General features: G+C 42.8%; 3 protein-coding genes across 5 annotated transcripts in view; 1 reads left to right on the forward strand and 2 right to left on the reverse strand.

Annotated features, from left to right (window-relative positions):
• Positions 1-2,441: 2,441 nt before the first annotated feature.
• Positions 2,442-2,876, reverse strand: LOC310879738 (mitochondrial import receptor subunit TOM20 homolog; the record flags this gene model as incomplete). Its single annotated transcript, XM_083794565.1, has 1 exon — positions 2,442-2,876. The coding sequence occupies one exon, from the start codon at positions 2,874-2,876 to the stop codon at positions 2,442-2,444; it is 435 nt and encodes a 144-aa protein (XP_083650691.1).
• A 2,748-nt stretch (positions 2,877-5,624) lies between these two features.
• On the reverse strand, positions 5,625-8,856 carry nopchap1 (NOP protein chaperone 1). 2 transcript variants are annotated; one of them, XR_014568780.1, is made up of 5 exons: positions 8,732-8,856; positions 8,558-8,632; positions 7,680-7,816; positions 5,811-7,094; positions 5,625-5,765 (listed from the first exon to the last, which is right to left on the reverse strand). XR_014568780.1 is itself a non-coding variant. In XM_083757695.1 (4 exons), exons 1-4 carry the CDS (start codon positions 8,790-8,792, stop codon positions 6,918-6,920), a joined length of 450 nt encoding a protein of 149 aa, XP_083613821.1. In that variant the 5' UTR covers positions 8,793-8,856; the 3' UTR covers positions 5,625-6,917. The 2 variants fall into 2 exon arrangements, 1 of the variants encoding a protein (XP_083613821.1); XM_083757695.1 differs by having other exon boundaries at positions 5,625-7,094.
• Positions 8,857-9,285: 429 nt separating this feature from the next.
• The window catches only part of slc41a2b (solute carrier family 41 member 2b), a 44,533-nt gene continuing 26,989 nt past the window's right edge, over positions 9,286-26,829 (forward strand). For both annotated transcript variants that reach the window (XM_083757685.1, XM_083757686.1), the window contains exons 1-6: positions 9,286-9,411; positions 11,706-12,496; positions 14,720-14,827; positions 18,706-18,777; positions 20,928-21,072; positions 23,835-23,981. In XM_083757685.1, the coding sequence (XP_083613811.1) occupies positions 11,876-12,496; positions 14,720-14,827; positions 18,706-18,777; positions 20,928-21,072; positions 23,835-23,981 (1,093 nt within the window). In that variant the 5' untranslated portion in view covers positions 9,286-9,411; positions 11,706-11,875. The remainder of the gene's footprint in view (positions 9,412-11,705; positions 12,497-14,719; positions 14,828-18,705; positions 18,778-20,927; positions 21,073-23,834; positions 23,982-26,829) is intronic.

Here is a 26,829-nt window from a genome sequence, read left to right on the forward strand (position 1 = left end):
TGACTCCCCAATTTATCATCATATGCCCATCCAAGGTTGTAAAGTAGTTGAGCTGTATTTATGGGTAGCAGATGCAATGATAATACAATACACGGTGCCACCCAAGACTAAAATGGCTGATTATAAGTTATTATAATAAGTTCACAAAGCAAACACCTGTTGCTATAGCTAAAGGAAAAAGTTGATCAATAACTTGAAAAGACTGCCTAAATAATTGTTTTTTTATTGTTTGTTCAGGAAAATATTTAGTTGGCAATGCATCATGGGCAATCTGGGAACCCATTGGCAAAACAAATGGAAAAACAGCGCCCCCAACAGTCTGTCTTGAGAGACTACACTACATCATTGGTAACACCTTCCAGTGAGCCAACTGATTATGAAGCAGTGACTGATGCAGCAGCTACAGTAGCTGTCATAAACGACAGTCATGTAAATATAATGATATAATCCTGCATTGATGGAGTAGTAAAGTGGTATACAGTAGCTACAGTAGCTGTCATAAACTATACAGTCATGTAAATATAATGATATAATCCTGCATTGATGGAGTAGTACAGTGGTATAGCTACAGTAGCCATCATAAATGACAGTCATGTAAATATAATGATATGAATGAATGAATAGTTTATTTCGATCTTTCAGAGGGAGACATTACACAAAAACAGTTTACTTTTTCTTTTTAGGTGATGGAAAAGGCATAGGCAGAAGCTTAAAGCTTATTAGTGCCTATCCTTATCTCAATGTATTACAAAATACTATTGAAGATATGCATCACAATCAACATATAAACAAAACAAAACAAACAAATTACATTTATAGAAGAAGAAAATAAAATTAAACCAACAAAAAACAAAAACAAAAAACAGACAACGAGAAACAAGGAGGAAAAAAGACAAAAACAGACAAAGCTACAATGTTATACCTTAGTCCAACACTACATAGCATAACATATAATCCTGCATTGATGGAGTAGTACAGTGGTATAGCTACAGTAATATAACCCACACATTCTCTCAAATATAAATCCTGGACCTTATAGTGATGAATTGGACAGAAGCAGAATTACAATGTTTTATAGCACGCTGTGTAAAGACACATGGCCCACAATCATAATTCATTATTATTCTTTCTTTCTGCACTGTACTGTACTGTACTGTACTGTACTGTACTGTACTGTACTGTACTGTACTGTACTGTACTGTACTGTACTGTACTGTACTGTACTGTACTGTACTGTACTGTACTGTACTGTACTGTACTGTACTGTACTGTACGTCTCGCCTATATGCATGTCTGGTGTGATTGGAACGGGATGAAGAGTGAAGAGAACGAGGCAATCAAAGTACAGACATGTTGTATTTCTGAGATAGAAGTTTTATTACATGAGCAGTTAGTTATCCAGACCGTCATTATGTTGCACATTAGGCTATGCCATTTTGACTTTAATATTCTGCTTGTCAAAACATGTCAAGGACATTGATGAGCAGCATGTGCATCACATGCACACAATAGACCGTTAGGCTAGTACAGTGAAGGTATTAGGCTGTTAGGCTTTTGTTGGTTTATACAGAAACAGGAGATGGGCTCCTGCCCTATGGGCCTCATGGCTACAGAAACAGGAGATCTCCTGTTTCTGTAGCCATGAGGCCCATAGGGGCAGGAGCCTATCTCCTGTTTCTGTAGCCATGAGGCCCATAGGGGCAGGAGCCTATCTCCTGTTTCTGTAGCCATGGGGCCCATAGGGCAGGAGCCCATCTCCTGTTTCTGTAGCCATGGGGCCCATAGGGGCAGGAGCCCATCTCCTGTTTCTGTAGCCATGAGGCCCATAGGGGGCAGGAGCCTATCTCCTGTTTCTGTAGCCATGAGGCCCATAGGGACAGGAGCCTATCTCCTGTTTCTGTAGCCATGAGGCCCATAGGGCAGTAGCCTATCTCCTGTTTCTGTAGCCATGTGGCCCATAGGGCAGGAGCCTATCTCCTGTTTCTGTAGCCATGAGGCCCATAGGGGCAGGAGCCTATCTCCTGTTTCTGTAGCCATGAGGCCCATAGGGCAGGAGCCCATCTCCTGTTTCTGTAGCCATGAGGCCCATAGGGGCAGGAGCCTATCTCCTCTTTCTGTAGCCATGAGGCCCATAGGGGCAGGAGCCTATCTCCTGTTTCTGTAGCCATGAGGCCCATAGGGGCATGAACCTATCTCCTGTTTCTGTAGCCATGAGGCCCATAGGGGCAGGAACCTATCTCCTGTTTCTGTAGCCATGAGGCCCATAGGGCAGGAGCCCATCTCCTGTTTCTGTAGTGTGAGGCAGCTTGATGTACAAGTACACCCCCTGGACATGACGCTAGTATGTCACAGGGACTTACTTACTTACCCCCAATCCAACCCTTGTGGCAGAAGATACCATAGACTGAAAAGGGGCGTTTGTGGTTGACCTGAGACCTCCGTCACTCCGCAAGGACGCCTCCCTGCTTGGTGATTCCTTTGTCGACACTGATAGTTGACAGTTTGATAAGTAGCATCTGGAACACATCTGGAGACAGAGTCTGTTGGAGGACCCGGAGGAGTTCCTGGGGCTGGCCGCACACTACGATGGCACGGCTCAGGTGGTCCACGCCCTCCTCCATGTCTCCTCGTAACAGGAGTTCCTCTGCCAACTGGACCTCACCCAGGAAGAACCTCTGAACAGCCTCTTTATCCTTCAGGTCAGGCAGCGTTGACACGAACGTCTTCTCTTTGGTCGCGTTCGGCTTCCTCCTGCGTTCGCGCAGCTTCTTCTTAAAGTTCGGGTCACTCCGTCGTTTTCTGTCAAAATAAACGCAGTATGCGATGAAGACAGTCCCGCACGTGCCAGCGACAATGGTGCTTGTTTTATTACCCATCGTTGTGTAAATGTAACCACACTGTGCCAGTTAAGCCTATATGCCACCAATTTGTGCAAGTATGCCAGACTGCACGATATTTGGGGGTGACAGCTGTCATTCCCTTACAGTCTCTTTATCAGTACTTGGATGTCAGTCTTGGAGTATAATGACGTCACTAATGATGTCACTCAGAGTCATCAGTACTATGAAATCATTTATTGACTTCAAAAAGGCATTTGACTCGATCCACAGATGCACCGTGATGAGAAGAGAATCCTTAATTAAGGCCTACGGTGTCATAGGACCATTAAGGAACAAGGGCGGTGCCTGTAAACGAGTGCGTTTGATGAGGGCTAGGTGCACACAGAAAAATTACATACCAAAAATCTCAATTGTTGCCAAATTTTCTCAGTTTCTAAAAAATAATGTTTCAGAAAAATATTCTTTCACAAAAAAAAAACTTCGAAAATGAAAATAACAAACTTACATTGCTGCAATAGAGGGTATGCAGTGCACGTGACATCATCATCATACCCGGAAGTTATGCGGGAATGCCTACTGAGTGGCAAAAAACTACTTTCTGGCCTCGACAGCCCATACATCCAAACAGAAAAGTCCTATTTGATTAATTGATTCCATTAAATGACTTTAAACAACATAAATTTCACTTTGTCACTCACTTTGCCACTCGACTTGCAATTCACTTTATGCATGCGCATTATACCCTCTATTCAAGCACACAGTCTGTACATTTCAGGTTCCAACACTGTACTACTGTAGGTGTCATGGCCTAGGTGCCGTGGCCCATGGCTATATTCTACACAGAAGTGTATTCTGAAATTGTGATAACCTTTGTGTTAAAGTGAAAAGTTTGCCACCTGTTGGCGTGTTTTGATTTTGCAACTCACTCACTAATTTTATTAGCAGCATAATTAGTAGTTGGGTTCAGCTTAGAGGGTTTTCACTTTCAGTGTGCTGATGCTCAGTGTGTGAAATGTTTGGTGCTGTGCAGAGCTCACTTTCTGCCTTTCCTTTGACTAGAAGCCCTCAGAAGGTCACGTCTGTAAGTTTATTGTATAATGTTGTGATTTTGTGCCCATAAGTTTGTATGTATAAATGCCATATCATTTATTGTATTTTGTATTTCTGTTACAGTTTTACCAATTTGAGCAAATCTTCAAGTAAAGATGAAAGACAACGACACGCCTAGTTTTTTGTCTTCTTGAACTTTTGAATGGTTAAGCTGTTGGATCACCTGTGTAGAGGGAGGCCAATAACACTAGGCTTCCAGCATGGGGCCCTTCTCTCATCTCAATGTCTCAGACAGTGACTTCTACCACTCAAACATAGGGCTCCCTCTGGTGGCCACCACCATCTGTCCAAAGAACAGGAAGGCCTACACACAAAGTATTCACCTACATATCTAGTGAACACCAAACAAAGAAAACATTTCCCAACCTTTACAGAAGTAATTAACAACCGTGGTTTTTAAACGACACATCTATTTTTCAATCATACTAAATAGTATGCATTGACAGAAACATGCACCCCCGTAAAATGGTGCAACCCAATTTGAGTCTTCCACCTATAAAAGGAGCAGTGGATTCAGTGGTGACTCTTTTCTGAACCTATATGACCAGGAAATGAGGATGCCAAGGAAGGGTGACACAGAAAATAGCAGCAGCCAGGCGAACGCGACTAGCAGGACACTGCCAAAGACACCAAGAGCTGCCATGTAGCCAGACCTAGAGAGATGGCATTATCTCCATATTTGGGAATATATACCTGTACACCCTATACATTATCAAAGTACTTTGAGGCCATATTCTGGGTTTTACATTTGGGCACGGACAGATGAACAGACTGGGACAGGCCTCAAGATAGCACCGACCGACTGCAGGTTCTGGAACCTGGATAACTGCTGATCGGAACTGACTTCACACTCACATTATGTGAAGGACTGACATGCAGAGATTTGTAATTCATAGATGTAGACTAAACTCCAGAAAGTGTATTTTCGGATCAATTGGAGCAATACATCCAGAGTGTAGGCTATTTATGGAGCAATGGTCTGTTGGAACAGTACAGACAGAGAGGGTGCCATGTACAGTATTTGAGGAGCAAATGGACCATTGATCAGAACAATAGCGAACAAACAGGATTTTAGCTCCAATGGGACATTTTCTGGACTATACCCCCGGCAACATACTGTAGCTGCCTAGACCCTAATAAACCTGACTGCTTCTCTGAGCATTCTTAACAAGACAGTGTTGTTTCATTGATGTAAATACGTAGACTATTCTTGATTCAATCACTTTAATAAACAACTTTCTACTATTAATGACAAAAATGAAAGTCAAGAAAATGCAGTTGCTGCAGTTATTAGACTAATAACTTGGAATGAATTGAGTCAATGCATTAATTAATACCTACCAAAGAGCATACAAATAACAAAGTCCAGCTGCATCTAGTGGGATATATTTTGATATAAATATCAATAAAGGCATCATACTACACTGGACAAACACATTTTTAAATGTTAATCAAATTGCACAATTGTCTGTTTTTCCATCATATGCAAACTGGAACAGGACCCACTGTCCTCTGGCTGCAGTCGATTCCGACCAAATTAATCAAATAAAATGATTTACTAACAAGACTTAAAATGGAATCAGTTATGACTCCAAGGCCTTAATCAATGTATGCTTTATTACTGGTGTGTGGTCTTTAATATTGGAACATAGAATTTAGGCAAATCTTTTTTTAATACAGAAATAAAATGTACTACACAGCCAAATAATTCAGAACTGTAGCCTGTAATCGTCATTTTCAAAATTATATATTCAAAATGTTCACATTTCACAAGCTTAATACTTTTAGACCTGGAACACCTATACGTCGTCATACCTTTACATACAGGTGTGTGTAGATTGTTGTATACAGTATAGCAACAATCATTTTTAAGCCATTAAAACCAGGAAAGCATCCGAGTTGTTTTAGATTTTGGCGTTGGCCATTTAAAAAAAATAGCAGATATACAAGCTCTTGCACCGCGAGCTTGTATTTCTACTCAGAACGGTGAACCGATATTCCACAGCGGTTGCTCCTCGCACACCAGCCCCTCTAGATCAGAAAGCAGGCTGCAGGCTAGCCTGTTACTAGGGTTGTAACAATATACGGTAGTAACCCGAACAGAAAAATCGATGATTGAATCGTGTTGTCATAATGAACCGCATCGTCAACCATGCAACGTATCGCTGTAAAAATGTATCGTTACACCCCCCAACCTGTTACAGTATAGAAGTCCACTAAACCCACAACAGGAGAGCTGTATAGAGCGTCGCAGTCCCGCCCCCTTTCATGACAACGCCAGGCCCAGGAAATTAATTCCAGTGCATTTTTCCCATAGACATTTCAAAAAGTATGTATTTAAAGACCTGTTGAGCGTCGTACGAAGCCAACTTGACAACAAACACAATATTTTGGACCAAACAAATAATTACAAAGAAGAAAAACAACAAAAGAAGTGTTGTTTTTTTCTACTTTCTAATTCTTTGTTTGGCCCCAAAAACATTGTGTTTATTGTCATGATTTGTCACGACAACAGTTGTCTTTGTCCGCGGCGTAAAACGTCTTTAAATACTTTCTGAAAAGTCTATGATGAGGAAAATGAACGGGGATTTATTTTCCGGGTCTCTCGAGGGGGCGGGACTGCGACTACTCTATATACAGTACATGGAAAATGGAGGATAAGACAAATCAAACTGTCAGAGGGTCAACAACACACCACCATACTGTACATACAGTACATACAGGCTACACTGGCCAAAACAAAAAAGGCACATTACTCCCATTGAGATAACGTTGACTTCTGGACAGAGTTCAAAATATGTATAATTATTGTTCCTGCAGGGCTGGGCAATTATGGACAAAATCAAATCACAATATAACTCGATGTTCTTACAGCAATGAAGCCAAACACATCCCTCCTTTAAAAAAAATATATATATATAATAATTTTTCTATGTAAAGTCTATTTAGACCAAAACTATTAACACCCTAATGTCCCTGTTTGTCCACAACTTGGATGTTTGCTTTCTTCTTGTTTTTATCACCAGGCAGTCTGAGGTTCTCCTCCGTAACCCCAGTCTCCTCTTCAGAGTCTGACCTTTCCTCCGGAGACGTTTGCTCTTCTGTGTCACTGTCTGAGTCGCTGAGCTCTACAAGTGCAACATCCTGAAACAAAAACAAAATAAAAACAACCACACATGTGTCAAATAAATAAAATCATTGATGTACGCATACAACCGATTCTATAGATGACGTCTCTCCTTTCATTCATTCATTAAAAAAAGGTAGGGCAAGTGATATTTAATCGTTTTTGTATATTGTGTTAAGAGTTGACTGACACTAATAGTTTATGTATATTGTGTTAAGAGTTGACTGACAGATCTGTGTCAATATATTATTTTTGTGTCCTGAGCTCGTACAGTAGTACAGTTTCAATGCACTTTTTCCAATAATAATAATACAATGATGACATGCCTAAAACAGGAACAACAGGTGAAAGTGCCGTACAGAGTCGGTGTAGTGGCTCAAGGCCTATTCATAGTCTGGATTTTCGGTGGTGAGGTAAAAACGGAGAGAAGGGCTGGAGCGGTGGCGGTGGTTTGCTCTTCACCGCGGCTCAGTGACGTCATGTTGTAATTCGGTGGTCACCTAACCACCGAAAATCCAGACTATGTATGAGTCTTCAGGCTCACAACGCAATTAAGCACCCAAAACAAATGTTTTAAGTTAAAAAAACAAATGTTGACTCACCATTTCTATGACTTTGTCTGCGTCTTCCTCCACACACTCGATGTCAAAGTGTCCCTGAGGAGACTCACTTATCTGCTGTTGGAGCTTTTCGTTGGCCTGGGCCATCTGTGGCAGGAAACTATGCAACCGGTCCAGAACTATAGCACACAAACACAACATAAACACAAGCACATTATCATCACACATGTGAAACCCTCAAGGACATTAGTACATCTGAGAGTATAAATGGAACAAAGGGTAGGGCTGTCAAGTGAGGAGGGAGGGAGGGGAGTTGCACCACTCGGTTCACACGGGTGTGATTTTTTATGAAACAAACACTTTGCAGACAGAAAGAGGACAATTCTAGCTTTCCGTACAGCTGCAATGTTGGTGAGTGTAACGTTGTTTAATACAATCAGATATTATAAGGACGTTTCTGTTTGGATGGGCTGTTAATAATTGGTTACAGTATTAATGGTTGGTGTTGAATTGAATCTAAAGTTGTTTGCGGCTACTGTTACCAGTTGACAAGTATAGTACTGCCATAAGATCATATATAAGCATATTCCCTGGCCAAGGGAGGGAGGATTCCCCCTTGAATGAGGGTCGAATCAGCTGAGGACTGTACTCGGCTATAACCACTATAGGGACCCCCGTAAAGGTTTCTGACATTTGAATGTTTACGTCTTTACGGAGGGTCCCTCTCCACCTTTACGGGGGTCCCGAGAGGGCCTTATAGTACTCGGCTATCTCGTGGCTTGATATAGGCCAAAATAAACAAAGTTGTAAGGTACTTTCAGAATCAGACGGGCATCGATTATCAGTAAAAACAGAGATATTAAAGAAGATAGCTATTATTGTAGAGACAGACAGACAGAAAGACAAGAAATATATCTCACCATTACTCCTGGGGACCCTCTCAGTCTGTAATGTCTGTCCGGCTTTTGGCTTGACCAGAAGCGTGTCATGGAGACCTGTCATTTAAAAAGACAAAATACATTTTTTAACAATCACTGCATGAGAGACACGAATCCACTCCCACAACGTTTGACAAGGAAGACAATGATCCAAACCTCCTCCGTTGCCAAATGACAACAAATCCTGCGAGCTCGTTTTCTTTCCGTTTAGTTCCATTTATTTAATGTTGTTTTGGTTTTGAAAAATCCACACGCGTCTCTCTCAACACGACAACATCCGGTTGAAAGGTTATAACCTAAAACAAACATTTCACTGGGGTTTTTCCATCCATCATAGCGCCCTCTAGAGGAGTAATTGATCCCTGCTGCCCAAAAAAAAAAACACCATAAGATCCCATTACCCCAAAGGGAAGGGGGGGGCATCGTGGTTTATGATTGGCTGGCGCGACTGACTGACTGTCCTGTCCGTCCCTCTGGGCAGTGTTGTTTTTGGCAGCAAATTTCTATTTTAGTTTTAGTCATAGTCTCTTGAATAGTTTTCACTTAGTTTTAGTCACATTTTAGTCACCTGGAATGTTCTAGTGTTTAGTCTAGTTTTAGTCGACAACACAACACTGCCTCTGGGGCTATGGGATGGTACAAGAAGGTTGTCAGAATAAATTGTACAAGGTGTGCTCCGCGCATGCGCTGACTCTCCACTATTGAAAATATTCGGTGGCACTTTTCTTTTTTGGTTATGACGGTGACGAGTTGTTGGTTCGGCTAGCCTGGCTGTCACCGTTCCGGGTTCTCTTCTGCTCCGTATCATTCATATATCACCGACCTCAACGACTAATGTGAGTTTATTGTCAACGCAAAAAACAAACACCAGATGTTATTTATGCTCAATTTATATACTCTGTAGTGTCTGCCGTATGACGGTGCTGCTCTGCTCTCCGAACACAAGCGATATAGCTGCAAGCTCACGTATATATATATAGGTATTTTTTCGCTCTGTTTTGATGTTGACTCTCCGCTTGCTAGCTAAGATAGCTAGCACCGCCGGGTGTATTGGCTGCTATAGCCCTACAAGCAGAACCCAATGGTACTGAAGTTTCTGACATTTTGGGGTGACCCACGGGGTTCCGAGAGGGGCTATGGCTGCTACAACAGCATATGGTGACATCCTTTAATTCCTACGATTTTATGGTGATGTCCTGTCCTGACTCCTCCTGAGTAAATTAACCGCCTCTACTCATTTGAGGCAGAAATGCCATAGTAGTACAAGGAAGATGGAGGCCTGTATATATATATGTCTGCATAATGTGCCTCAGTCCTGACTCCTGCAGCTCCTGCTTGCTTGCTTGGCCTGTTACGTATTAAAAACCGCAACAAATACTGGACTAGTCTTGCTCTAGCCTGTAGTGTAGACTAGACTATCACACTCACAGTCACTGCTTTAGGAAAATCATGGTTTTTAGAAATGGTCTGGAGATGTATAACTTTAACTGGCAGTGTTTCATGAGACCGACCTGCATGGCTGGCACTGGCTGCAGCTTCAGGAATGGCAAAACCACTAAAATAAAGAAAGAGGTGCAGCTCTTTGGATTAGTTGTATTTGGGCACAACATTACTGGAGCTGCTTGAGTTAGTCTTATACTTAATGGAAACATGAGAGGGAGGGGGAGGGGGGGCAGGTGGGTATGTATGGGCACAGTTACAGTACCAGGAAAAATAAAATAAAAAGTACAGAAATTACACTGACGTAACATCTCTGGAATACGAGACTGCTCGCCCCTTTTTACCAACTCACCCCGGGCGTTACAGTCGGCGGAACAGCCCAGTAATATCCTCTTCAGAGGTTTCATAAACGAACCAAAACTCAATGCGGGACGGAGCCGTGTGTGTTATAAAGGTGGTGCAAAAGACATCTTGAAAGAAAACGTATCGGTGTTAGCTTCGTGAGAACCCTGGATATAATCAGCTGCGTAATCAAAGTAAGAAGCCCAATTATCCATGGTTGATCTAATTCTAATGTAAACCGCTTTGTTGAGAGAGACGTTGAGGACTCTGATGATCCCGGTGAAGGATCAGCTCAGCTTTCACCTTATTCTTCACACTGCCTCTTCCAGGTCGGCACTGACTGGACTTGGCAATATACTCTGGCTTCACATTATAAGTCGGCTCTTTTGTAGTTTTCGGTACCGAGATTCCTCCTTTTCCCACTTCGCCTCGGCTGTTGCTTAAACGGTTAAACCATAACCTTATTCCTAACCTCAACCTCAGTAAAACGATGCCTAAACCTAACCCTATTCCTGAACTTAGCCCCAGTAAAACTATGCCTAAACCTAACCCTATACCTAAACTTAACCCCAGTAAAACTATGCCTAAACCTAACCCTATTCCTAACCTCAACCTCAGTAAAACGATGCCTAAACCTAACCCTATTCCTGAACTTAGCCCCAGTAAAACTATGCCTAAACCTAACCCTATACCTAAACTTAACCCCAGTAAAACTATGCCTAAACCTAAACCTATACCTAAACTTAACCTCAGTAAAACTATGCCTAAACCTAACCCTATACCTAAACTTAACCGCAGTAAAACTATGCCTAAACCTAACCCTATTCCTAAACTTAACCCCAGTAAAACTATGCCTACACTTAACCCTATTCCTAAACTTAACCCCAGTAAAACTATGCCTAAACCTAACCCTATTCCTAAACTTAACCCCAGTAAAACTATGCCTAAACCTAACCCTATTCCTAAACTTAACCCCAGTAAAACTATGCCTAAACCTAACCCGATTCCTAAACTTAACCCCAGTAAAACTATGCCTAACCCTGAACTTATTTCTAACCTTATTCTCAATAAAACAAAATAAAGAATACAAGAACCGCCGCACTGCGCTGTCAGCGTAAAAAAGATGACCTCTTACCCATCTCTGTAGTGAACAATCTGTGCCGAGTTAGTCTCCAAAATTATCTTTCAAATCAGCTTCAGATGATTTTACTCCCTATTAGCCTTGATCTTTTTGTCATTTCAATTATTTCTTTAACAAGTTATTAATTTGTTCAAGGTTCAACGATATAGTTACATTTGTACAATCTACATCATGGTTTTTATATCTGTTATGTCCATCTGGCACTAGACGAGCTTCAGACGATGATGACGGGGAAGATGGGTGGCATCATCATCCAACCGGCATAACCACCAGTCGTCCCTTAAGTCTCCTTCTAAGCCCTTCTTCTTCTTCATAACGGCCCAGACTGGATGGAGGGCGAGACATGAGACGACACCGCGTCAGCCTCAGGACACAGAATGAGCATCCGCACGCTAGGGGGCACAATAGGGGAGTCCCTGCTGGGCACTAGCCTGTCCGTGCGTATGAGTGGAGCGGTGGGTGGTGGGTGGAGCGGTCTCTCCCTCAAGCCCGTCTCGTCCGGGCGAATCACCTCCCTGTTCCAGACCATGGTTCCTACTGGATACACTAAGCTGCAGGAGGAGAGGCTGGCCATGGTGGACCTGGTGGGGGCCAAACCCAAAGCCGGCGAGGCGGGGCAACCCCACGGGAACGGCTACCGCCCAGACGGCGGCCCTCCTCACACCGCTGAGGGCCGTCGGCACAACTTGGACCGCGCCGCCCGCTCGTCTCTGACCTTGTCGGACTGCAGCGACGGAGGAGGACGCTACTCTGAGACCGAGCCCATGCTGCCCGAGGGAAGGCTCTCCTCCGGAGGAGAGGAGGCCGACGAGGAGGAGGAGGAGGAGGAGGGAGGAGCGGTTCAGCGTGCCGAGGAAGGCCACGGAGGAACCGTTGGGATCGGCGGCCGGATCTTGCCCAAGGAGTCGTGGCTGGCCATGGCGCTGCAGATTCTGCTGCCCTTCCTGCTGGCCGGGTTCGGCACCGTGTCGGCTGGGATGGTGCTGGATGTGGTGCAGGTAAAGGTTTTAACTTTCTTCCCCGTTATTAAGTGTTTTCACACCCAAGTGACTCTGGGGTAAGGCAGACCCAGACACTGACTTCACGTAACATTCTCTGCCCAGGGTTGAGCTTTATCTTCCTGGGTAGGGAAGGCAGCAGTCACCAAAGGGTAAAAATAATGTCCAAAGTTGAGCTTAACCCATTTTGGGGCTGGAACCCCTTTTAGTGTTAGCATTATGTTATGCTTTAGCTATGGAAAAATAGCAGATCTACAAGCTCATAGCGCGCCACCGAGTGGCGCGCTACGAGCTTGTAGGTCTGCTATTTTTGGAAGAATCGAAGAACGACTGACATAGAAACATAGCTTTTTCAGAAAACTGTAATTTTCAAACAGACATTTTTAGAAATCTGATTTCAGGTAAAAAATGGTTTAAGTTGTGGCTTCATACAAGTCGATAAGATGTTACGTGGTCACTTCAGTGGTCACTTTTCTCTGTAGCCAACACCACACACAGTTTTTGTGGCTGTTAGGTAATGATAAATATTAATTTCATAGGGTCAAGTAAGTACTATCTATCCCCACAGATGTCTGCTCTGCATAGTGAATAGACCCTATATTTAGTCTAAACTACCGGTATAAGCAAAGTCTGCATGCTTCCTTGGACATCGTCTTTCTTGTTTTCTTTCTTTCTCTACTATTCTAACTCTTTTCTTTAAACTATGCTGCAGTCAGAACCAACATAACTTCACCCACTCGTACACCTGTAAACCTGTGATTTCACAATAATAATGTTGAAATTGAAAATCACATCACAAAGCACTGTTGTTCAGAGGATGGATGAAACTTTTTATGTTGTTTATAATAGTATAATGATGATTATTTAATTAACCAGTCGAGTGGTTAGCATACCACGTATTACCACATGGGCTATAATGCCTGACAATTAGCCCCACCCGTACCACCATAAATCGCTGCCAGCCAAGTTGATGGACTGATATTACAATGTTTTAGACTGGAGCACTTTAGAGAGCACATTTAGAGCCAGCCAAATCTATGGACTTTAATGTTTGTTTAGAGCACTTTAAAGGCAGCCAAGTCTATTGATTGATTGAAGTATTTATTAACAGTTTATTTTTTATAATAATAATAATTACAGTACCTGTGGGTGGACGACACCATAAAGCATTACACTTGTTTACAAGAGGGTCCACCGTTTTCAATTCATCATCCATAGACTTATGGACTTTAACCCATTTTGGGGCGGGAACCCCTTTTGGTGTTTATAGCATTCTGTTCTACTTTAGCTATTGAAAAATAGCAGACCTACAAGCTCATACGAGCTTGTAGGTCTGCTATTTTTGAAAAGTCGTGAAAATGTGGCGCAAATCTTTGAATATATATATTTCAGAGCGAACATCTTTAACTAAAATATTGGCTTCTGGGGGGGGGGGTCCTTGGAACTACATATTTTGAGATGGGGGTCCGTGGCCCAATAGAGATAATTCTGGGGGTCCTTGACATGAAAAAGGTTGAGCACCACTGACTTATAGAAACATGGGTTTTTCAGAAAAATGTTCAGATTTAGAAGACTTTTTTTTAATCGACCTCAGTCCAAAATGGGTTAATGTTTGTTTAGGGCACTAATCAGCGAAGTGAGACGTCATGTGGCCGATATGAATACTGTGGGCGCCACTCACTTCACATGAGCGTAGGGATGGAGCTCGATAACCGATACCCGATAATATCCGATAACAAGCTTATCGAGTACCCGTTATCAATAGGTTTTGGGCTTATCAACACTGTTATGGAGCATAGCGGCCCATGACGTCATGTTTAAACAATCATGGCAAGAGGCCATCAAGAAATAAATGTAATCATCCATGCTGGCACAAACATGGCATGCCTGTCTAAAAGTGTATTGATACCTGCCAACCAGTGCTGTCTGGGTAAACAAAATAACACTTTGAAGTTTAACAGTTTCTTTAATATTATTTTATTGGTAAAAAGGTCAATTGCCTGTTAGAAATGTACTGTATTTGTACTGGTTCTTTTCAGAATTTATTGTCTCCTGTCTTTCATCATATAAAATGCTCGATAGTGGGCTCGATAAGAACCCGGCTCGATAAGCCTTATTGATAAGGTGATCGTTATCAATAAAAAATTAATTTGATTAATTTTTAAGGTGGGACTATACTTCATATAAACTGTTTCTCTGTGTATCTTCTACCGTCCCTCCCAGCACTGGGAGGCGTTCAGATACATCACAGAGATCTTTATCCTGGTTCCTGCCCTGCTGGGACTGAAAGGGAACCTGGAGATGACGTTGGCCTCTAGACTGTCTACAGCGGTGAGAGAAAAACACCCGAGTCATGGACCACAGAGAGTGACACACACACACACACACACACTACATGCATATATACCGTTTGAAAACGCTTCACATGGAAACAACACACACTTACAATTTACAATTTAGGCATTTAGCAGACGCTCTTGATCCAGAGCGACTTACATTAAGCAAAAGCATGGCATACATCACATATATAAAAAGTAGTTACCATGAATCATGTATAAACTAAGAACGTAACAGTGGAGTATCTATGTCAACTATACATACTATACTATATTTAAGCAATAATACACGAGAGGGTGTTGTTTAACGTGATTATTGCCACGACAGTGATGCGGTCAGGAACGAGACGAAGTCGAGTTCCGCAAGCATGTAATTACTCGAGTGTAATATTGCTATTCTACAACAGTTACCCTTAAAACAAAGAGAATCGCTGAAAAAATATATTTTTTTAACTAGAAAAAGTGCCATTCTGGGCACAGGTCTCCACCAGGATAGGAATGTAGGACATTGCAGCTTGCCTTCATCTGGTGGTTGGATAAAAGGGCAACAAAAGTAAATTATCCACAGATCTGTGCAGTTAGAGGTAAAACCACTTTTCGGCCAGTTATAGCGCCACCTTGAGGCTCAGTTGAAATTGTTCATGTGGCATTTCGTCCTCGGCCTAGTGGGAATGTGCGTGCACAATTTCACGGAAATCACGCGATGTCTTCATGATTTGCAGCATTTTGTTTGAAACTGAGCACTCCTGTGAACTTTGGAAGCCAATCTTAACCAATCAGGATGGAGTCTGAGAAATCTGAAAGACCGGTTTCGTTGAATGGCTCTAGAGAGACTGTGTACCAATTTGCGCGATGTTTGGACAAAATCTGTAGGTGTACTGTGCAAAAACTTGTTTTGCACAAAGCGGCCTCCTGGTGGCGCTATAACAGGCCGTTCTGGAAAGTTTGGGGCAGAGGTTCATCGTTGGCATCCAGGGAGTGTGTGTGCAAAATGTGGCATCGACCGGGTTAACGGTGGCCGAGATTAGCTGCTCACGGACACACGGACGGACGGACGGACGGACGGACGGACGGAGTGCAAAACATTGTCTCCACCAGGCCGGTTAACGGTGGCCGAGATTAGCTCCTCACGGACACACGGACGGACGGACGGACGGACGGAGTGCAAAACATACTCTCCCCCCATGCCTTCGGCCTGGTGGAGACAATGACACTACGACCACAAATGTCCAAAGAAACTAGCTAGCCTAGCCACCGAATTTGCTAGCGCTCTGGGAGAACAGAGCAGCTGAATTCTTTGTTTTGATTAGGTGGTGAACAGTGCTGGTTAAACCACCGGCTAGAAGGCTGTTTAAACCAATCAGATTGCTTCCTCTTAACGACCTGTTGTAGAATATATATTATACAATATACATGTGTACTATAAAGTGCCATGACTACATACAATGCAATTCTAGTGCTGTCTACGTAACGAGCTATAAGTCTGTCTAAAATACTATCTAAGTCTGTACATAAAATGCTATCTAAGGGGCTAGGCTATAGGGTAAGTGCTACGGGCCATGATGGAGTCTGAAGAGGTGGGTTTTCAGACTACGGCGGAGAGATTGGGAGTGAGGCTGCAGTTCTGACTGTGGTGGGAAGTGCATTCCATAGTTTTGGAGCCAGAAAGGGAGAAGAGTTTGGGACGCGTGGAGCGTTGTTGTCCCGGCGTTTTTTGTGAACACTTGTCTTAAACAGTCACCATGACACTGACATTTTAATAATTGTTATTATTAAAACTGTTCATGAACGCTATTTTTTTTTTTTTTTTGTTTTTGCACACCTTCTGCTCCAGTCAGCCCTTTTTTGCGATGTCACTGACCTAAAATATAACACGACGTCTGCATGTGGCTGTGTGCTTCTGCGGGTGGCAAACAAGACGTCAGACACACACACACACACACACACACACACACACACACACACACACACACACACACACACACACACACACACGTGTGTGTGCGGTCTCGTAAGCCCCTGTTGTTGTGCTCTTATTATCACTGAGGTCATGTCTTTCTGTGACAAAGTGTGTTACCAACATATCATTATATTAGGGCGTTCTTACGCGTCAGCTTCGTTGTCGGGTGAAAACGAGACCGGTGGATTTGGGGGTGGGGTTGATCTACACCTGTAGCAGGAACGTGGGACTTATTTCCCCTTCAGCTGTATCTACTCTGTTCACACTCCTCCACTTGTTGAGATTATTTATTACAATTTAGGCATTATGATAATTCCCCCAATGTACTGTATATACAATCCCTGTCATTTGCTGGCCCCAGCGCTACCGTTTGGTCTTTGGGAGGGTGTAGCCACGTGTCTCCTCCGACACACATGGAGTGGCCAGCCTCTTCTGTTTACCTGACTGAGTGTGACTGAGTTATTATTGTCCTAGTTACAGTAGTATAGTCTTCTTTGTCTTGTCTTCTCTTTTCTACTTCTTTTTCTATTTCTTCCGTCTGTGCCCCATGCCAGTGTAATAACTGGAGCGGGGGGTACTACTAGTACAAATCCCAAACCTAGAAAACAACATTTTTGACAAATGTCGCCCCAAATGACATGCCCAAAAATATGTTTTTCAAATGGCAGACTAAATCTTGTGCAACACCGTCCATAGCACAATGTACGTAGCAGAGCTTCTCATGTTCACCTTCTCTCTATCCGTCTCCATCGTTCTCTTTCTGCTCTGTTGAAATAGGGTGTTGTGGAACATAATTCCCTCCTTTGTTTGTCTCTGTTGGCTCTTCTCACAGCCCGGCTCCACATTCACTCCTTATTGTGTCAATATGGACAGGGCAGCTCAGTGTCGGTTTATGTTTCCCTCCCCTATCCTCCAAAGCACTCCTTCCCAAATGCAAGCAAGCAGCTCCACTAGCAGAAATGGTGCCTTAATTCAGTTCACCCTCGCCGCCCCTTCACACAATGTGTGCTGTCAGTGCTTGGGCAGCTTCTGTTGTAAGTCAAACAAATATTTGTCCGATTTCCATAATCAGTGATGTAAATAGGTTTTCAATGTAATGTAGTCCCGGGATGCAGGGATGGTCTTTTAGATGAGTCCCAGGGACATTTTATGAGTCCCAATTGAACCACGTTAGGAGTCATGTTTTGCCATTTTTACAAATTGCAGCATTTAACTCCCATTTCATTTTATATATGGTTATAATGTGGTTATATTCATGTAGAAAACAGAAGAAATGATTATTATAACTAAAGCTAGCAAAATAAACAAAATAGAAAACAGTACAGTAGTACAGTAGTGCATTCCGTGGTTACAGAGCTCGTTGTTTTATTGTGTCCCTAAACTATAAACTGCGTTTTGGAATGCAAAATGCAGCCTATTTTAATCTCTGCATAATGTATGATCTGTATGATCTTCCATAAGTCACACTGTGTATGCACTGCAGATGCAGATATTAACCACTTAAAGCCCATTGATCAGGGCACCCCAGGGGTCTATAGTACTTGTCCCCTCTACACCAAATCTCGCAAGTCGCAACGCAGTACACTGTGAACTATTTTTGCATAATGCTCACCTTTTTATGACATGCCCATGACAACAGGGACACTAGATTTCAAGTGGTTATAATCCATTTTGACCTGAGATCAGATTAAAAAAATGTCTAATACATCCTGACAGTTTTCTGAAAAAGCTATGTTTCTATGTCAAGTCGGGGTTCCCGCCCCAAAATGGGATAATCCAGCTGTGGTGGTCCACTCGACCCCGCTGGCCCTACAGCCAAAATGTCGAATTCTGTGTTCTGTTGTTGATAGAAAATGAGTGTGTGAAGTGAATGCTTTGTGCTGACGCAGCCTTATTGTCTCATCCCAACACAGGTGAACGTGGGCAAGATGGACTCTCCCATAGAGAAGTGGAACCTTATCATCGGGAACTTGGCACTGAAGCAGGTAATCAACTTGCACGTTGGCTCACTCGTGGCAGGGCGTCTTGCCAGGACGATATAGGGCGTCCTCGTGGCACTATCTTGCCCAGGACGGACTCATTCACTGGGTCGTTCCATCGATTCTCCTTCCTGATATAACCCATTTTGACCTGAGATCAGATTCTAAAAATGTTCTTCTACATCCTGACAGTTTTCTGAAAAAGCTATGTTTCTATGGGGCAGCGGTGGCCGAACGGTTTGCGGAGCGGTCTTGATATCGGAAGGTCGCTACTCACTAGTTCGTATCCCCAGACCGGCATGTTAAAATTACCACCGCTGAAGTGCCCTTGGACAAGGCATTGAACCTCTACCATGAAATGTTCTATGAGCAGGGCCTGGCTGTAAACAAGTTCTTGAGCTTTGTCCAGTTACCCTGGGTAAACATAGTACCTTTCCTTTCCTTTCTATGTCTGTGGTTCTTCGATTTGTCTAAAATAGCAGACCTATACAAGCTCGTAGCGCGCCACTCGGTGGCGCGCTACGAGCTTGTATTAGCTATTTTTCAATAGCTAAAGCATAACATAATGCTAACACCAAAAGGGGTTCCCGCCCAAAATGGGATAATCTATCTGTATTCTGTGAGGGCTGTGTTGAACAGCCCTTTCTGAACAGGTTTCCGGTAATAATCTACCCGGTGCCTGGATCCTGATAAGATGAGTCAATATGTGTAGTAGTGCTTTGTGAAAATGTCATTTCAATATACTTTTACTACAGTGTGTATATATGATGATTTTTTTATATGAATGCTGTATACTTCCTCTTGAGATCTCCTTTTGCATAATTAGTTATGCAACACGAGCTCACAGAATGTACAGTCTGGGCTATAAAGTTATGTAAACGCGTAACTTATTAACCGGTTTCCCAATGAATGTTTTGTGCTCTCCCAAATGCATCTCTCTTTCTGTCTTGACCTTAAACTATTGGTGTTACTTGTCTATCTCTCGCTCTCGCTCTCTCTCGCGCTCTCTCTCTCTCTGTTATTTAACCCATTTAGGCCTGACATCGAAATTAAAAAAGAATCTTCAAAATCCTGACCCCGGACCCCAAAAATGATATGTAATATGCCTCTCCCCCCCCCCCCCCCCCCCCATCTGAAAATATGTTGTTCCAGGGACCCCTCCCCAGAAGCAATGATTTGTGTTAAAATGTTCACTCTGTAATAATATATATTAAAAGATTTGAGGCACATTTCACGAAAAATAAAATCACACCCGTGTGCACCCATCTCTTTCACTGTTATTTAACCCTTGGCCTACAATTAACGGAAAAAACGGAATTAATCGAAAAATCTAAACCTCCCGTTAACGAAAAAAACGGAATGACAATCAATATCAGTTATCGCGGGGTCAAAAGAGCAAAATTTTATATTTTTTCGCTAATATCACTAATGTTGGATGTAATTTACCAAAAAACGGCCGAAATCCGCGCGATCGTGCGCTATCGTGCACGCGCGCCGTCTATGTGCGTCGCTGTAAAAAATTTGATATTTTGCGATATTTTGGGGTTGATTTGAGGTTAATTTGACTTGGTTATGAAAAATATACGTAGCATTAGCTTAGCAATCCGGACCAGCCAAGCTATTGACTAGGGTCAAAATACTACAGGATGTTGTTGATCGTTGAACCGGAAGTGACTTAGGAAGATCCGTCTATTTTAGCCAAAATCAGCATAATGGTGCTTTCCCGCCATCTGGTGGCGATTCGAGAGAATACATTTGCAATGAAAGAAAAAAGAAAAAACATCTCTTCAATCCACCAGATCTTTTTTTTTTTTAAGATATTTTTTTGCGGCTTACGCCTTTATTGATTTTTTAAGGGATAGAAAGTAGGTTGACAGGAAACAGGAGAGAGATGGGGGGATGACATGCGGTAAAGGCCGTGTCGGGTCCGGGAGTCGAACCCGCGGCACACCGCGACTGGATCACCAGTCCGGTGCCCAGACCGTTACGCTACGGCCTGGGCCCACCAGATCTTTCTTGTATGTTAAAACAATGAATTAAAAATATGCCAATTTGTTACCCAAACAAAAAAATTGGGACTGGCAGTCCAAGGGTGACATCCTCGTATTATTTTTAAGTGTAACCTTCTTGTTCTTGTGCGTTGGGTCCGGGTCCAGGTCCAGGCCACAGTGGTGGGCTTCCTGGCGGCGGTGGCGGCCGTCATCCTGGGTTGGATCCCAGAGGGAAAGTTCCAGATGAGCCACGCCGTGCTTCTCTGCTCCAGCAGCGTGGCCACGGCCTTCATAGCCTCCCTGCTGCAGGGTACGAGCACACACACACACACACACACACACACACACACACACACACACACACACACACACACTGATGTGGGGCGGCTGTGGCTCAGGAGGTAGAGCAGGTCGTCCAATGATCCCTGGGTCGGCGGTTCGAATCCCGGCTCCTCCTCCTGTCCACATACAGTATAGAAGTGTCCTTGGGCAAGACACTGAACCCTACGTTGCCTCCAGTGAGTCGGTCGGTGTGAGCTCGCCACCGTCGGTGTGTGAATGTGGGAAGTGAGGACGCTAGCGTCGACTGTTCGCTGCTTCACCTCCCAATGTATGAATGAATGAACCATTGTAAAGCGCTTTGAGCACTTGGAAAAGCTCTATAAAAATTAAATTCATTCTAATGCTGGCCGGAGGAGGCTCCAGGAAGTTGACAGGTCCACAACCAAGTACATTCCAGGCATTTTATTTACCTCCAAAAAAGTATGCAGTGCAAGTCGGTGACAATACAAAAAATAAATAATAATAATACTGGCCAAAATAACGTTCCAATAAATAGGAAACGAAATACACCTGCTGGTTCAGAGTAATGTAGTAAGAGAATGGTGACACGCTTTGATCTCGCCGCAAAGCGGGGTACCCTATGGGCGATAGTTCCAAACATTGCTCCTAGTATTACCTGGAACTATTCCATTGAGATAGAATGAGCACTTCCGCATTCCATTGTTACAATGAGAGTCAACGGGAGTGTCAACGGGCTAAAGTTTAAGAACACAAAGCAGGATCTTTTAGAGACTGTTACAGGCTGTGTGTCCTTTGATGAGGTCTTGGTCTCGCAGCTCTCTCCCTGATGTCTCTTACTAGCCTCAGGTGATACTGAACTCCTTTCACCTGCAGTAATCCTGCTTTTATATACGTGTGTCAATTGATCATTGACTTAACTGTGGTCTGTTTGCAAGGTCCTTGATATTGTCTAGGGCAGGGGTGCCCACACCTCTTTGACTTGAGAGCTACTTTCAACATGATCAACTCAACAAGATCTGTACCCACTGAAAAAAATTATACTTTTGCTGTAAATGGCTTTGGAATGGCGGCGCTGGCATTACATGTAAAACAAATACAATTGGAATGGGAAAGGGAGAAATGAAATAGGTGGAGATTTTGTATTTACTTTGTAATTCTACCGACGTTTGGGCGCAGCAACACTCTTGAAAAGTATTGTTGTGGGTTTGAGCTGACAGGCTTTTTTATGTCAGTCAATCAATCAAGTCAACTTAATTCAAGTGGCAGATGCAAAAGAATTGTTTATATTTAAATTAACTATTCTTTAGGTACCCGTCATGTGATCTACCTGCACGGCCTTTGTGATCTACTGATAAATCGCGATCTACCTTTTGGTCACCCCTGGTCTAGGGGCACGGGCTGCCCGTGACACACACACACACACACACACACACACACATTAAGGCTCAATTTATACTTCATCATACAACGGTCACAGTGTCGCGTCCCGAACAACAAGCTTTGGCGTGCGACATGCGTCACATGACGGAGCATTAATTAAAGCATTATACATAGTCGTATACAAGACATGGACACCTACACTTTGCATATAGACTCATTCACACATGTAGACACGTGCACAACAATGCTGACACCTAACGGTTAATAGTTAATACACACACATTCACACATGCTCATAATTTATAATATACACAAAAACACGGAAAAACGAGAATGTAACACAATACCAAGTACAGTCGATGACATAATATGATATTATGTAAACCATCGTGTAAATGACCCCACGCTGGTATGTCACAGAAAACTATCAATATGCACCTTCAGCTGTGATGTTGGGTTCCAGGTGCTAAAGAACGCAAAACAAGCACAATACATTATTCTACATCATGATTACTCTTGCTTTAATGTCAGTGTTTTAATGTGTCTGATGATGACTTATCTTAACCCATTTAGGCCTGAGGTCAAAAATTTAAAAAAAATCCTCTAAATCCTGTTTTCTGAAAAACCCATTTTTCTATGTCAGTTGTTCTCAAACATATTCATGTCATGGACCCCAAATATGACATTGATTGCCGACCCTCATCTGAAAATATGTTGTTCCAGGGACCCTCCCAGTAGCAAAGATTTGAGTTAAAAACTTGCTCTGTAAAAATATATATTCAAAGATTTCAGGCACATTTTCACGATTTTCGCGCTATGAGCTTGTAGATCTGCTATTTTTGCAATAGCTAAAGCATAACAATTTACAATTTACAATTTAAGCATTTAGCAGACGCTCTTAATCCAGAGCGACTTACATTAAGCAAGAACAAAAAGCATGGGAATACATCACAAAAAAGCATTTATCATAAAACATGCGTAAGCTAAGAAAGTAACAGTGGAATATCTATATTATGAGACTATACATATAAACTATATATATATATACTACTATGCTATACATGGCGTGCTATGACTATATACAATGCAATTATAGTGCTGTCTACATAACATGCTATAAGTCTGTATCCGATGCTATCTAAGTCTACAGAAATGCTATCTAAGGGGGTAGGGTAAGTGCTATGGGCCATGATGGAGTCTGAAAAGGTGGGTTTTCAGACTACGGCGGAAGATTGCGAGTGATAACATAATGCTTAAAACACCAAAAGGGGTTCTCGCCCAAAATGTGTTAAAGCAACAAAAGGATTACGGTTGTTTGTCTTTCTTTATTTGACGTCTTTGTCCCTCCCTGTCCCTTTGTCCCTGTCTGTCCCCGGGTCCCTCATACAGGTATCATCATGGTGGGGGTCATCGTCGGCTCCAAGAAGACGGGCATCAACCCGGACAACGTCGCCACGCCCATCGCTGCCAGCTTTGGGGACCTGATCACCTTGGCCATCCTGGCGTGGATCAGCCAGGGCCTCTACAACTGCCTCGGTAGGAAAATCACCGGCTTTCTTCTAGTAGAGATGTACCGATAACATTGTTTCCTTCTCCATTCCGATATACCCATAACTTGCGTATCGGTCGATGCCGAGTGCAGGTCCAGTCCACTCCAGTACAGGTCCAGTCCAGTGGGTAATTTTAAAAGAAAATCTAAGACAGTTGTTCTCAAAGTGGGGTCCAGGGACTCTCATGGTTACAATTAGACCCCTCCAGGTCTGTATTTGGATTCATTTTGTGCACTCTCAGATTCATGGGGGTCCTTAAAAAGGACAACTTTAGTTCATGTTTTAGGTTGTTATTAGACAAAGTAAAAGATAGGTCTTAATTTGTTTTCATTTGCTGCTTTCTTTTGTTTTAGGGATTCTAGCTGTTTTTGACAGGGGGGGGGGGGGGGCATTCGAGCATCGGGCTAAATATGTATTTCTTTACAACATTTTATTTTTGTATCATTTACTATACCCCAAGAAATGACATCTGGCCACAAAAGATCACAGGATCTACTGAATGTGAAGGAGTCCTACTGGGGGGAAGCCACACTGTGTCATAGGCTCAATATGTCAGTTTGACACATTCAGTAGATCCCATGATCTTTTGTGACCAAATGTAATTTCTTGGGGTTTCTTGTTAACGTTTGAGAACCAAACATACTCTCTCTCCATGCCTTCGGCCTGGTGGAGACAATGATCTAGGAATAAAACAAAATTACCAACAAAAAAAAACTAAACAAAAATATGTAAAACAGTAGTGCAACATCCACTGAAGCTTTCAAAATACAATCTAATTGATTTCTGTAAATTACATATCTGTGTACAAAAGATGCTAACACACACACCAAAGTCCTTGTAGCAGTGCCTGGAGAGAACTGCAGAGGGAATCTTGAGAAAACAAGAAAGTGGTCCAATAGCCAGACTGCCAATACTTTATTAGGACGCAGCAGGTTAACGCCATCGGGGCCCATGACGTAAATCACCGTCAAGTTCAAGTGCACGGTCATGTGCCCGAGACGAGATTGATAATCTCAGTCACATTAGTGCTATGAAAACTGATCCATCGTCAGCAAGCGCCTCTAGGCTTGCTGAGCACATTTTATTAATGGATTAAATAGGCCCGGGCCCTCAAGGTGTTAACACAAATTAATCCAATGTTTCGGCAGTTAAGCCTTCGTCAGGGAATACAGAGCACATAAATGGTTCACACTTAAATACGGTGCCAGAGAGTCATGCAACCAATCAGAAGCGAGTAGGCAAACTAAATAAAAAAAAAAAAAAAAAAAAGAATATAAAACGGTAGTTTTGTGTAGTGATGTGGTATGGGAATAGCATAGACTGGCATATTTAGGTATTTAGTTTCATTTATTGTCCACGTGTGGAAATGTTTCTTCGGTCTCAACGACAGTAAAAAACAAACGGCAACAACATAAAATTATTTTCTCATGGTAAAAAAGTGCAGGACAACAGTGGCAAATACATTGGAAAAACAAACAAATCTAGTGAGACATGGTATCATTTAGTGCCTTAATGGAATTAGGGATGAAGGACTTTTTATAAATGTTACGGTTAGCTTTTGGTACTTTGTACCGTCTACCAGAGGGAAGTAGTTGGAACTCCCTGCAGAGTGGATGAGAGGAGGTCGTTTGCTATCTTGACAGCTTTTTTACGAAGTACCTCATTGTAGATACAGCTTAAATGTTTCTGTTTCTTCCCAATGATTTTTGAGGCTAGGTTCACTATTCGCTGCAGCTTGCCTCTACCTTTTACCTTTTATATCAGCATTTTAGGCAGTATTCGGCAGCTTTTCCGTGGTGTCGGTATCTGAACAACTCTAGTGCTTTGGTTCAGTTCAGTTCTGCTTTTGTTTTGCATGAAAAAACCTTGTTCTTTTCAGCACTGAGCTAGCCTGCTGGTTGTTGTTTTTGTATTTTACTTCCAAACTTGCTATGCCACTGTTTCTCCTGGCTGCATGTACCCTTTATTTCATAATCAAAATTGATGACAGGGATTTCACCTCCTGTGGTCAGAGGACACGTCGAGCACAGTTCTGAAGTGTTGGAAATAAATGTAATGATTTGTGGAATGAGAATTTGCTGAGAGGCAATCATTTCACCCCAAGTGATTATTGTGAACTCCAGTTATAAATGTGAAAGAACCCAAAGACTTCAATTAGGATAATGGTCCGTTTCCACCACTAGAGGTCGCCCATGCACCATTATTCAGAGTGGCAAATTGAACAGACTCTCTTTTACTTCCACCCAAATATTCAGAAGCATGTTTATTTCATGTCACACCCAGCCCAATATTACACTACATTGCATTACTTAATACATAGAGCGCTGGAAGCCGTTTCCTCTGGAAAATATAACTAACTAAACCAGCCTTGTCAGGTCAGTCAGATCGCATGAAATAAGCATTCAGCACTCACAGACCGACCAAAAAGGCCATGAAAGAAGTAAAAGAAAATGTAATGAGATTTTCAGATTACGCATTTCCATCTCAGTGCCGCCTGGCACCTAGTGGACAGATCCCTGGACAGTTCCTCCGTTGTTTTCAGGGTCAGCCTCGTGTCGACACTTCTCTACTAAATTGGGCCTAATGGCCAGTTTACTCAGTGGCTTAAATCTATTTCAATCACGTGAGTTATCTACATGGAGAGAAAAGGCCAGGTGGAGATCACGGCACCCGAAGTCTGAGGATAAGCAAACGTCTCTGTTTTATAATGATGGCGGAGCCGTTTGCTTTTAGTGAGGAGCTCTTGGTGACTCTCGTACTCTGTGAGCCTTCCCCCCCCAGCTCCGGTTTCATTATCACATTTAGTGTGTAGAAAGAAAGGGAATATCTGTGGG

This window comes from Protomyctophum parallelum (genome assembly GCF_964188405.1).
Source record: "Protomyctophum parallelum genome assembly, chromosome: 22".
Classification (NCBI taxonomy): Eukaryota; Metazoa; Chordata; class Actinopteri; order Myctophiformes; family Myctophidae; genus Protomyctophum; species Protomyctophum parallelum.

Coding starts and splice junctions, on each gene's coding strand:
- nopchap1 (XM_083757695.1), bottom strand. CDS start 8,792: ATGGAACTAAACGGAAAGAAAACGAGCTCGCAGGATTTGTTGTCATTT. Junction 8,633..8,731: donor GTCATTTGGCAACGGAGGAG/GTTTGGATCATT, acceptor TTTAAATGACAG/GTCTCCATGACACGCTTCTG. Junction 7,095..7,679: donor CAGACAAAGTCATAGAAATG/GTGAGTCAACAT, acceptor TTTTTGTTTCAG/GATGTTGCACTTGTAGAGCT.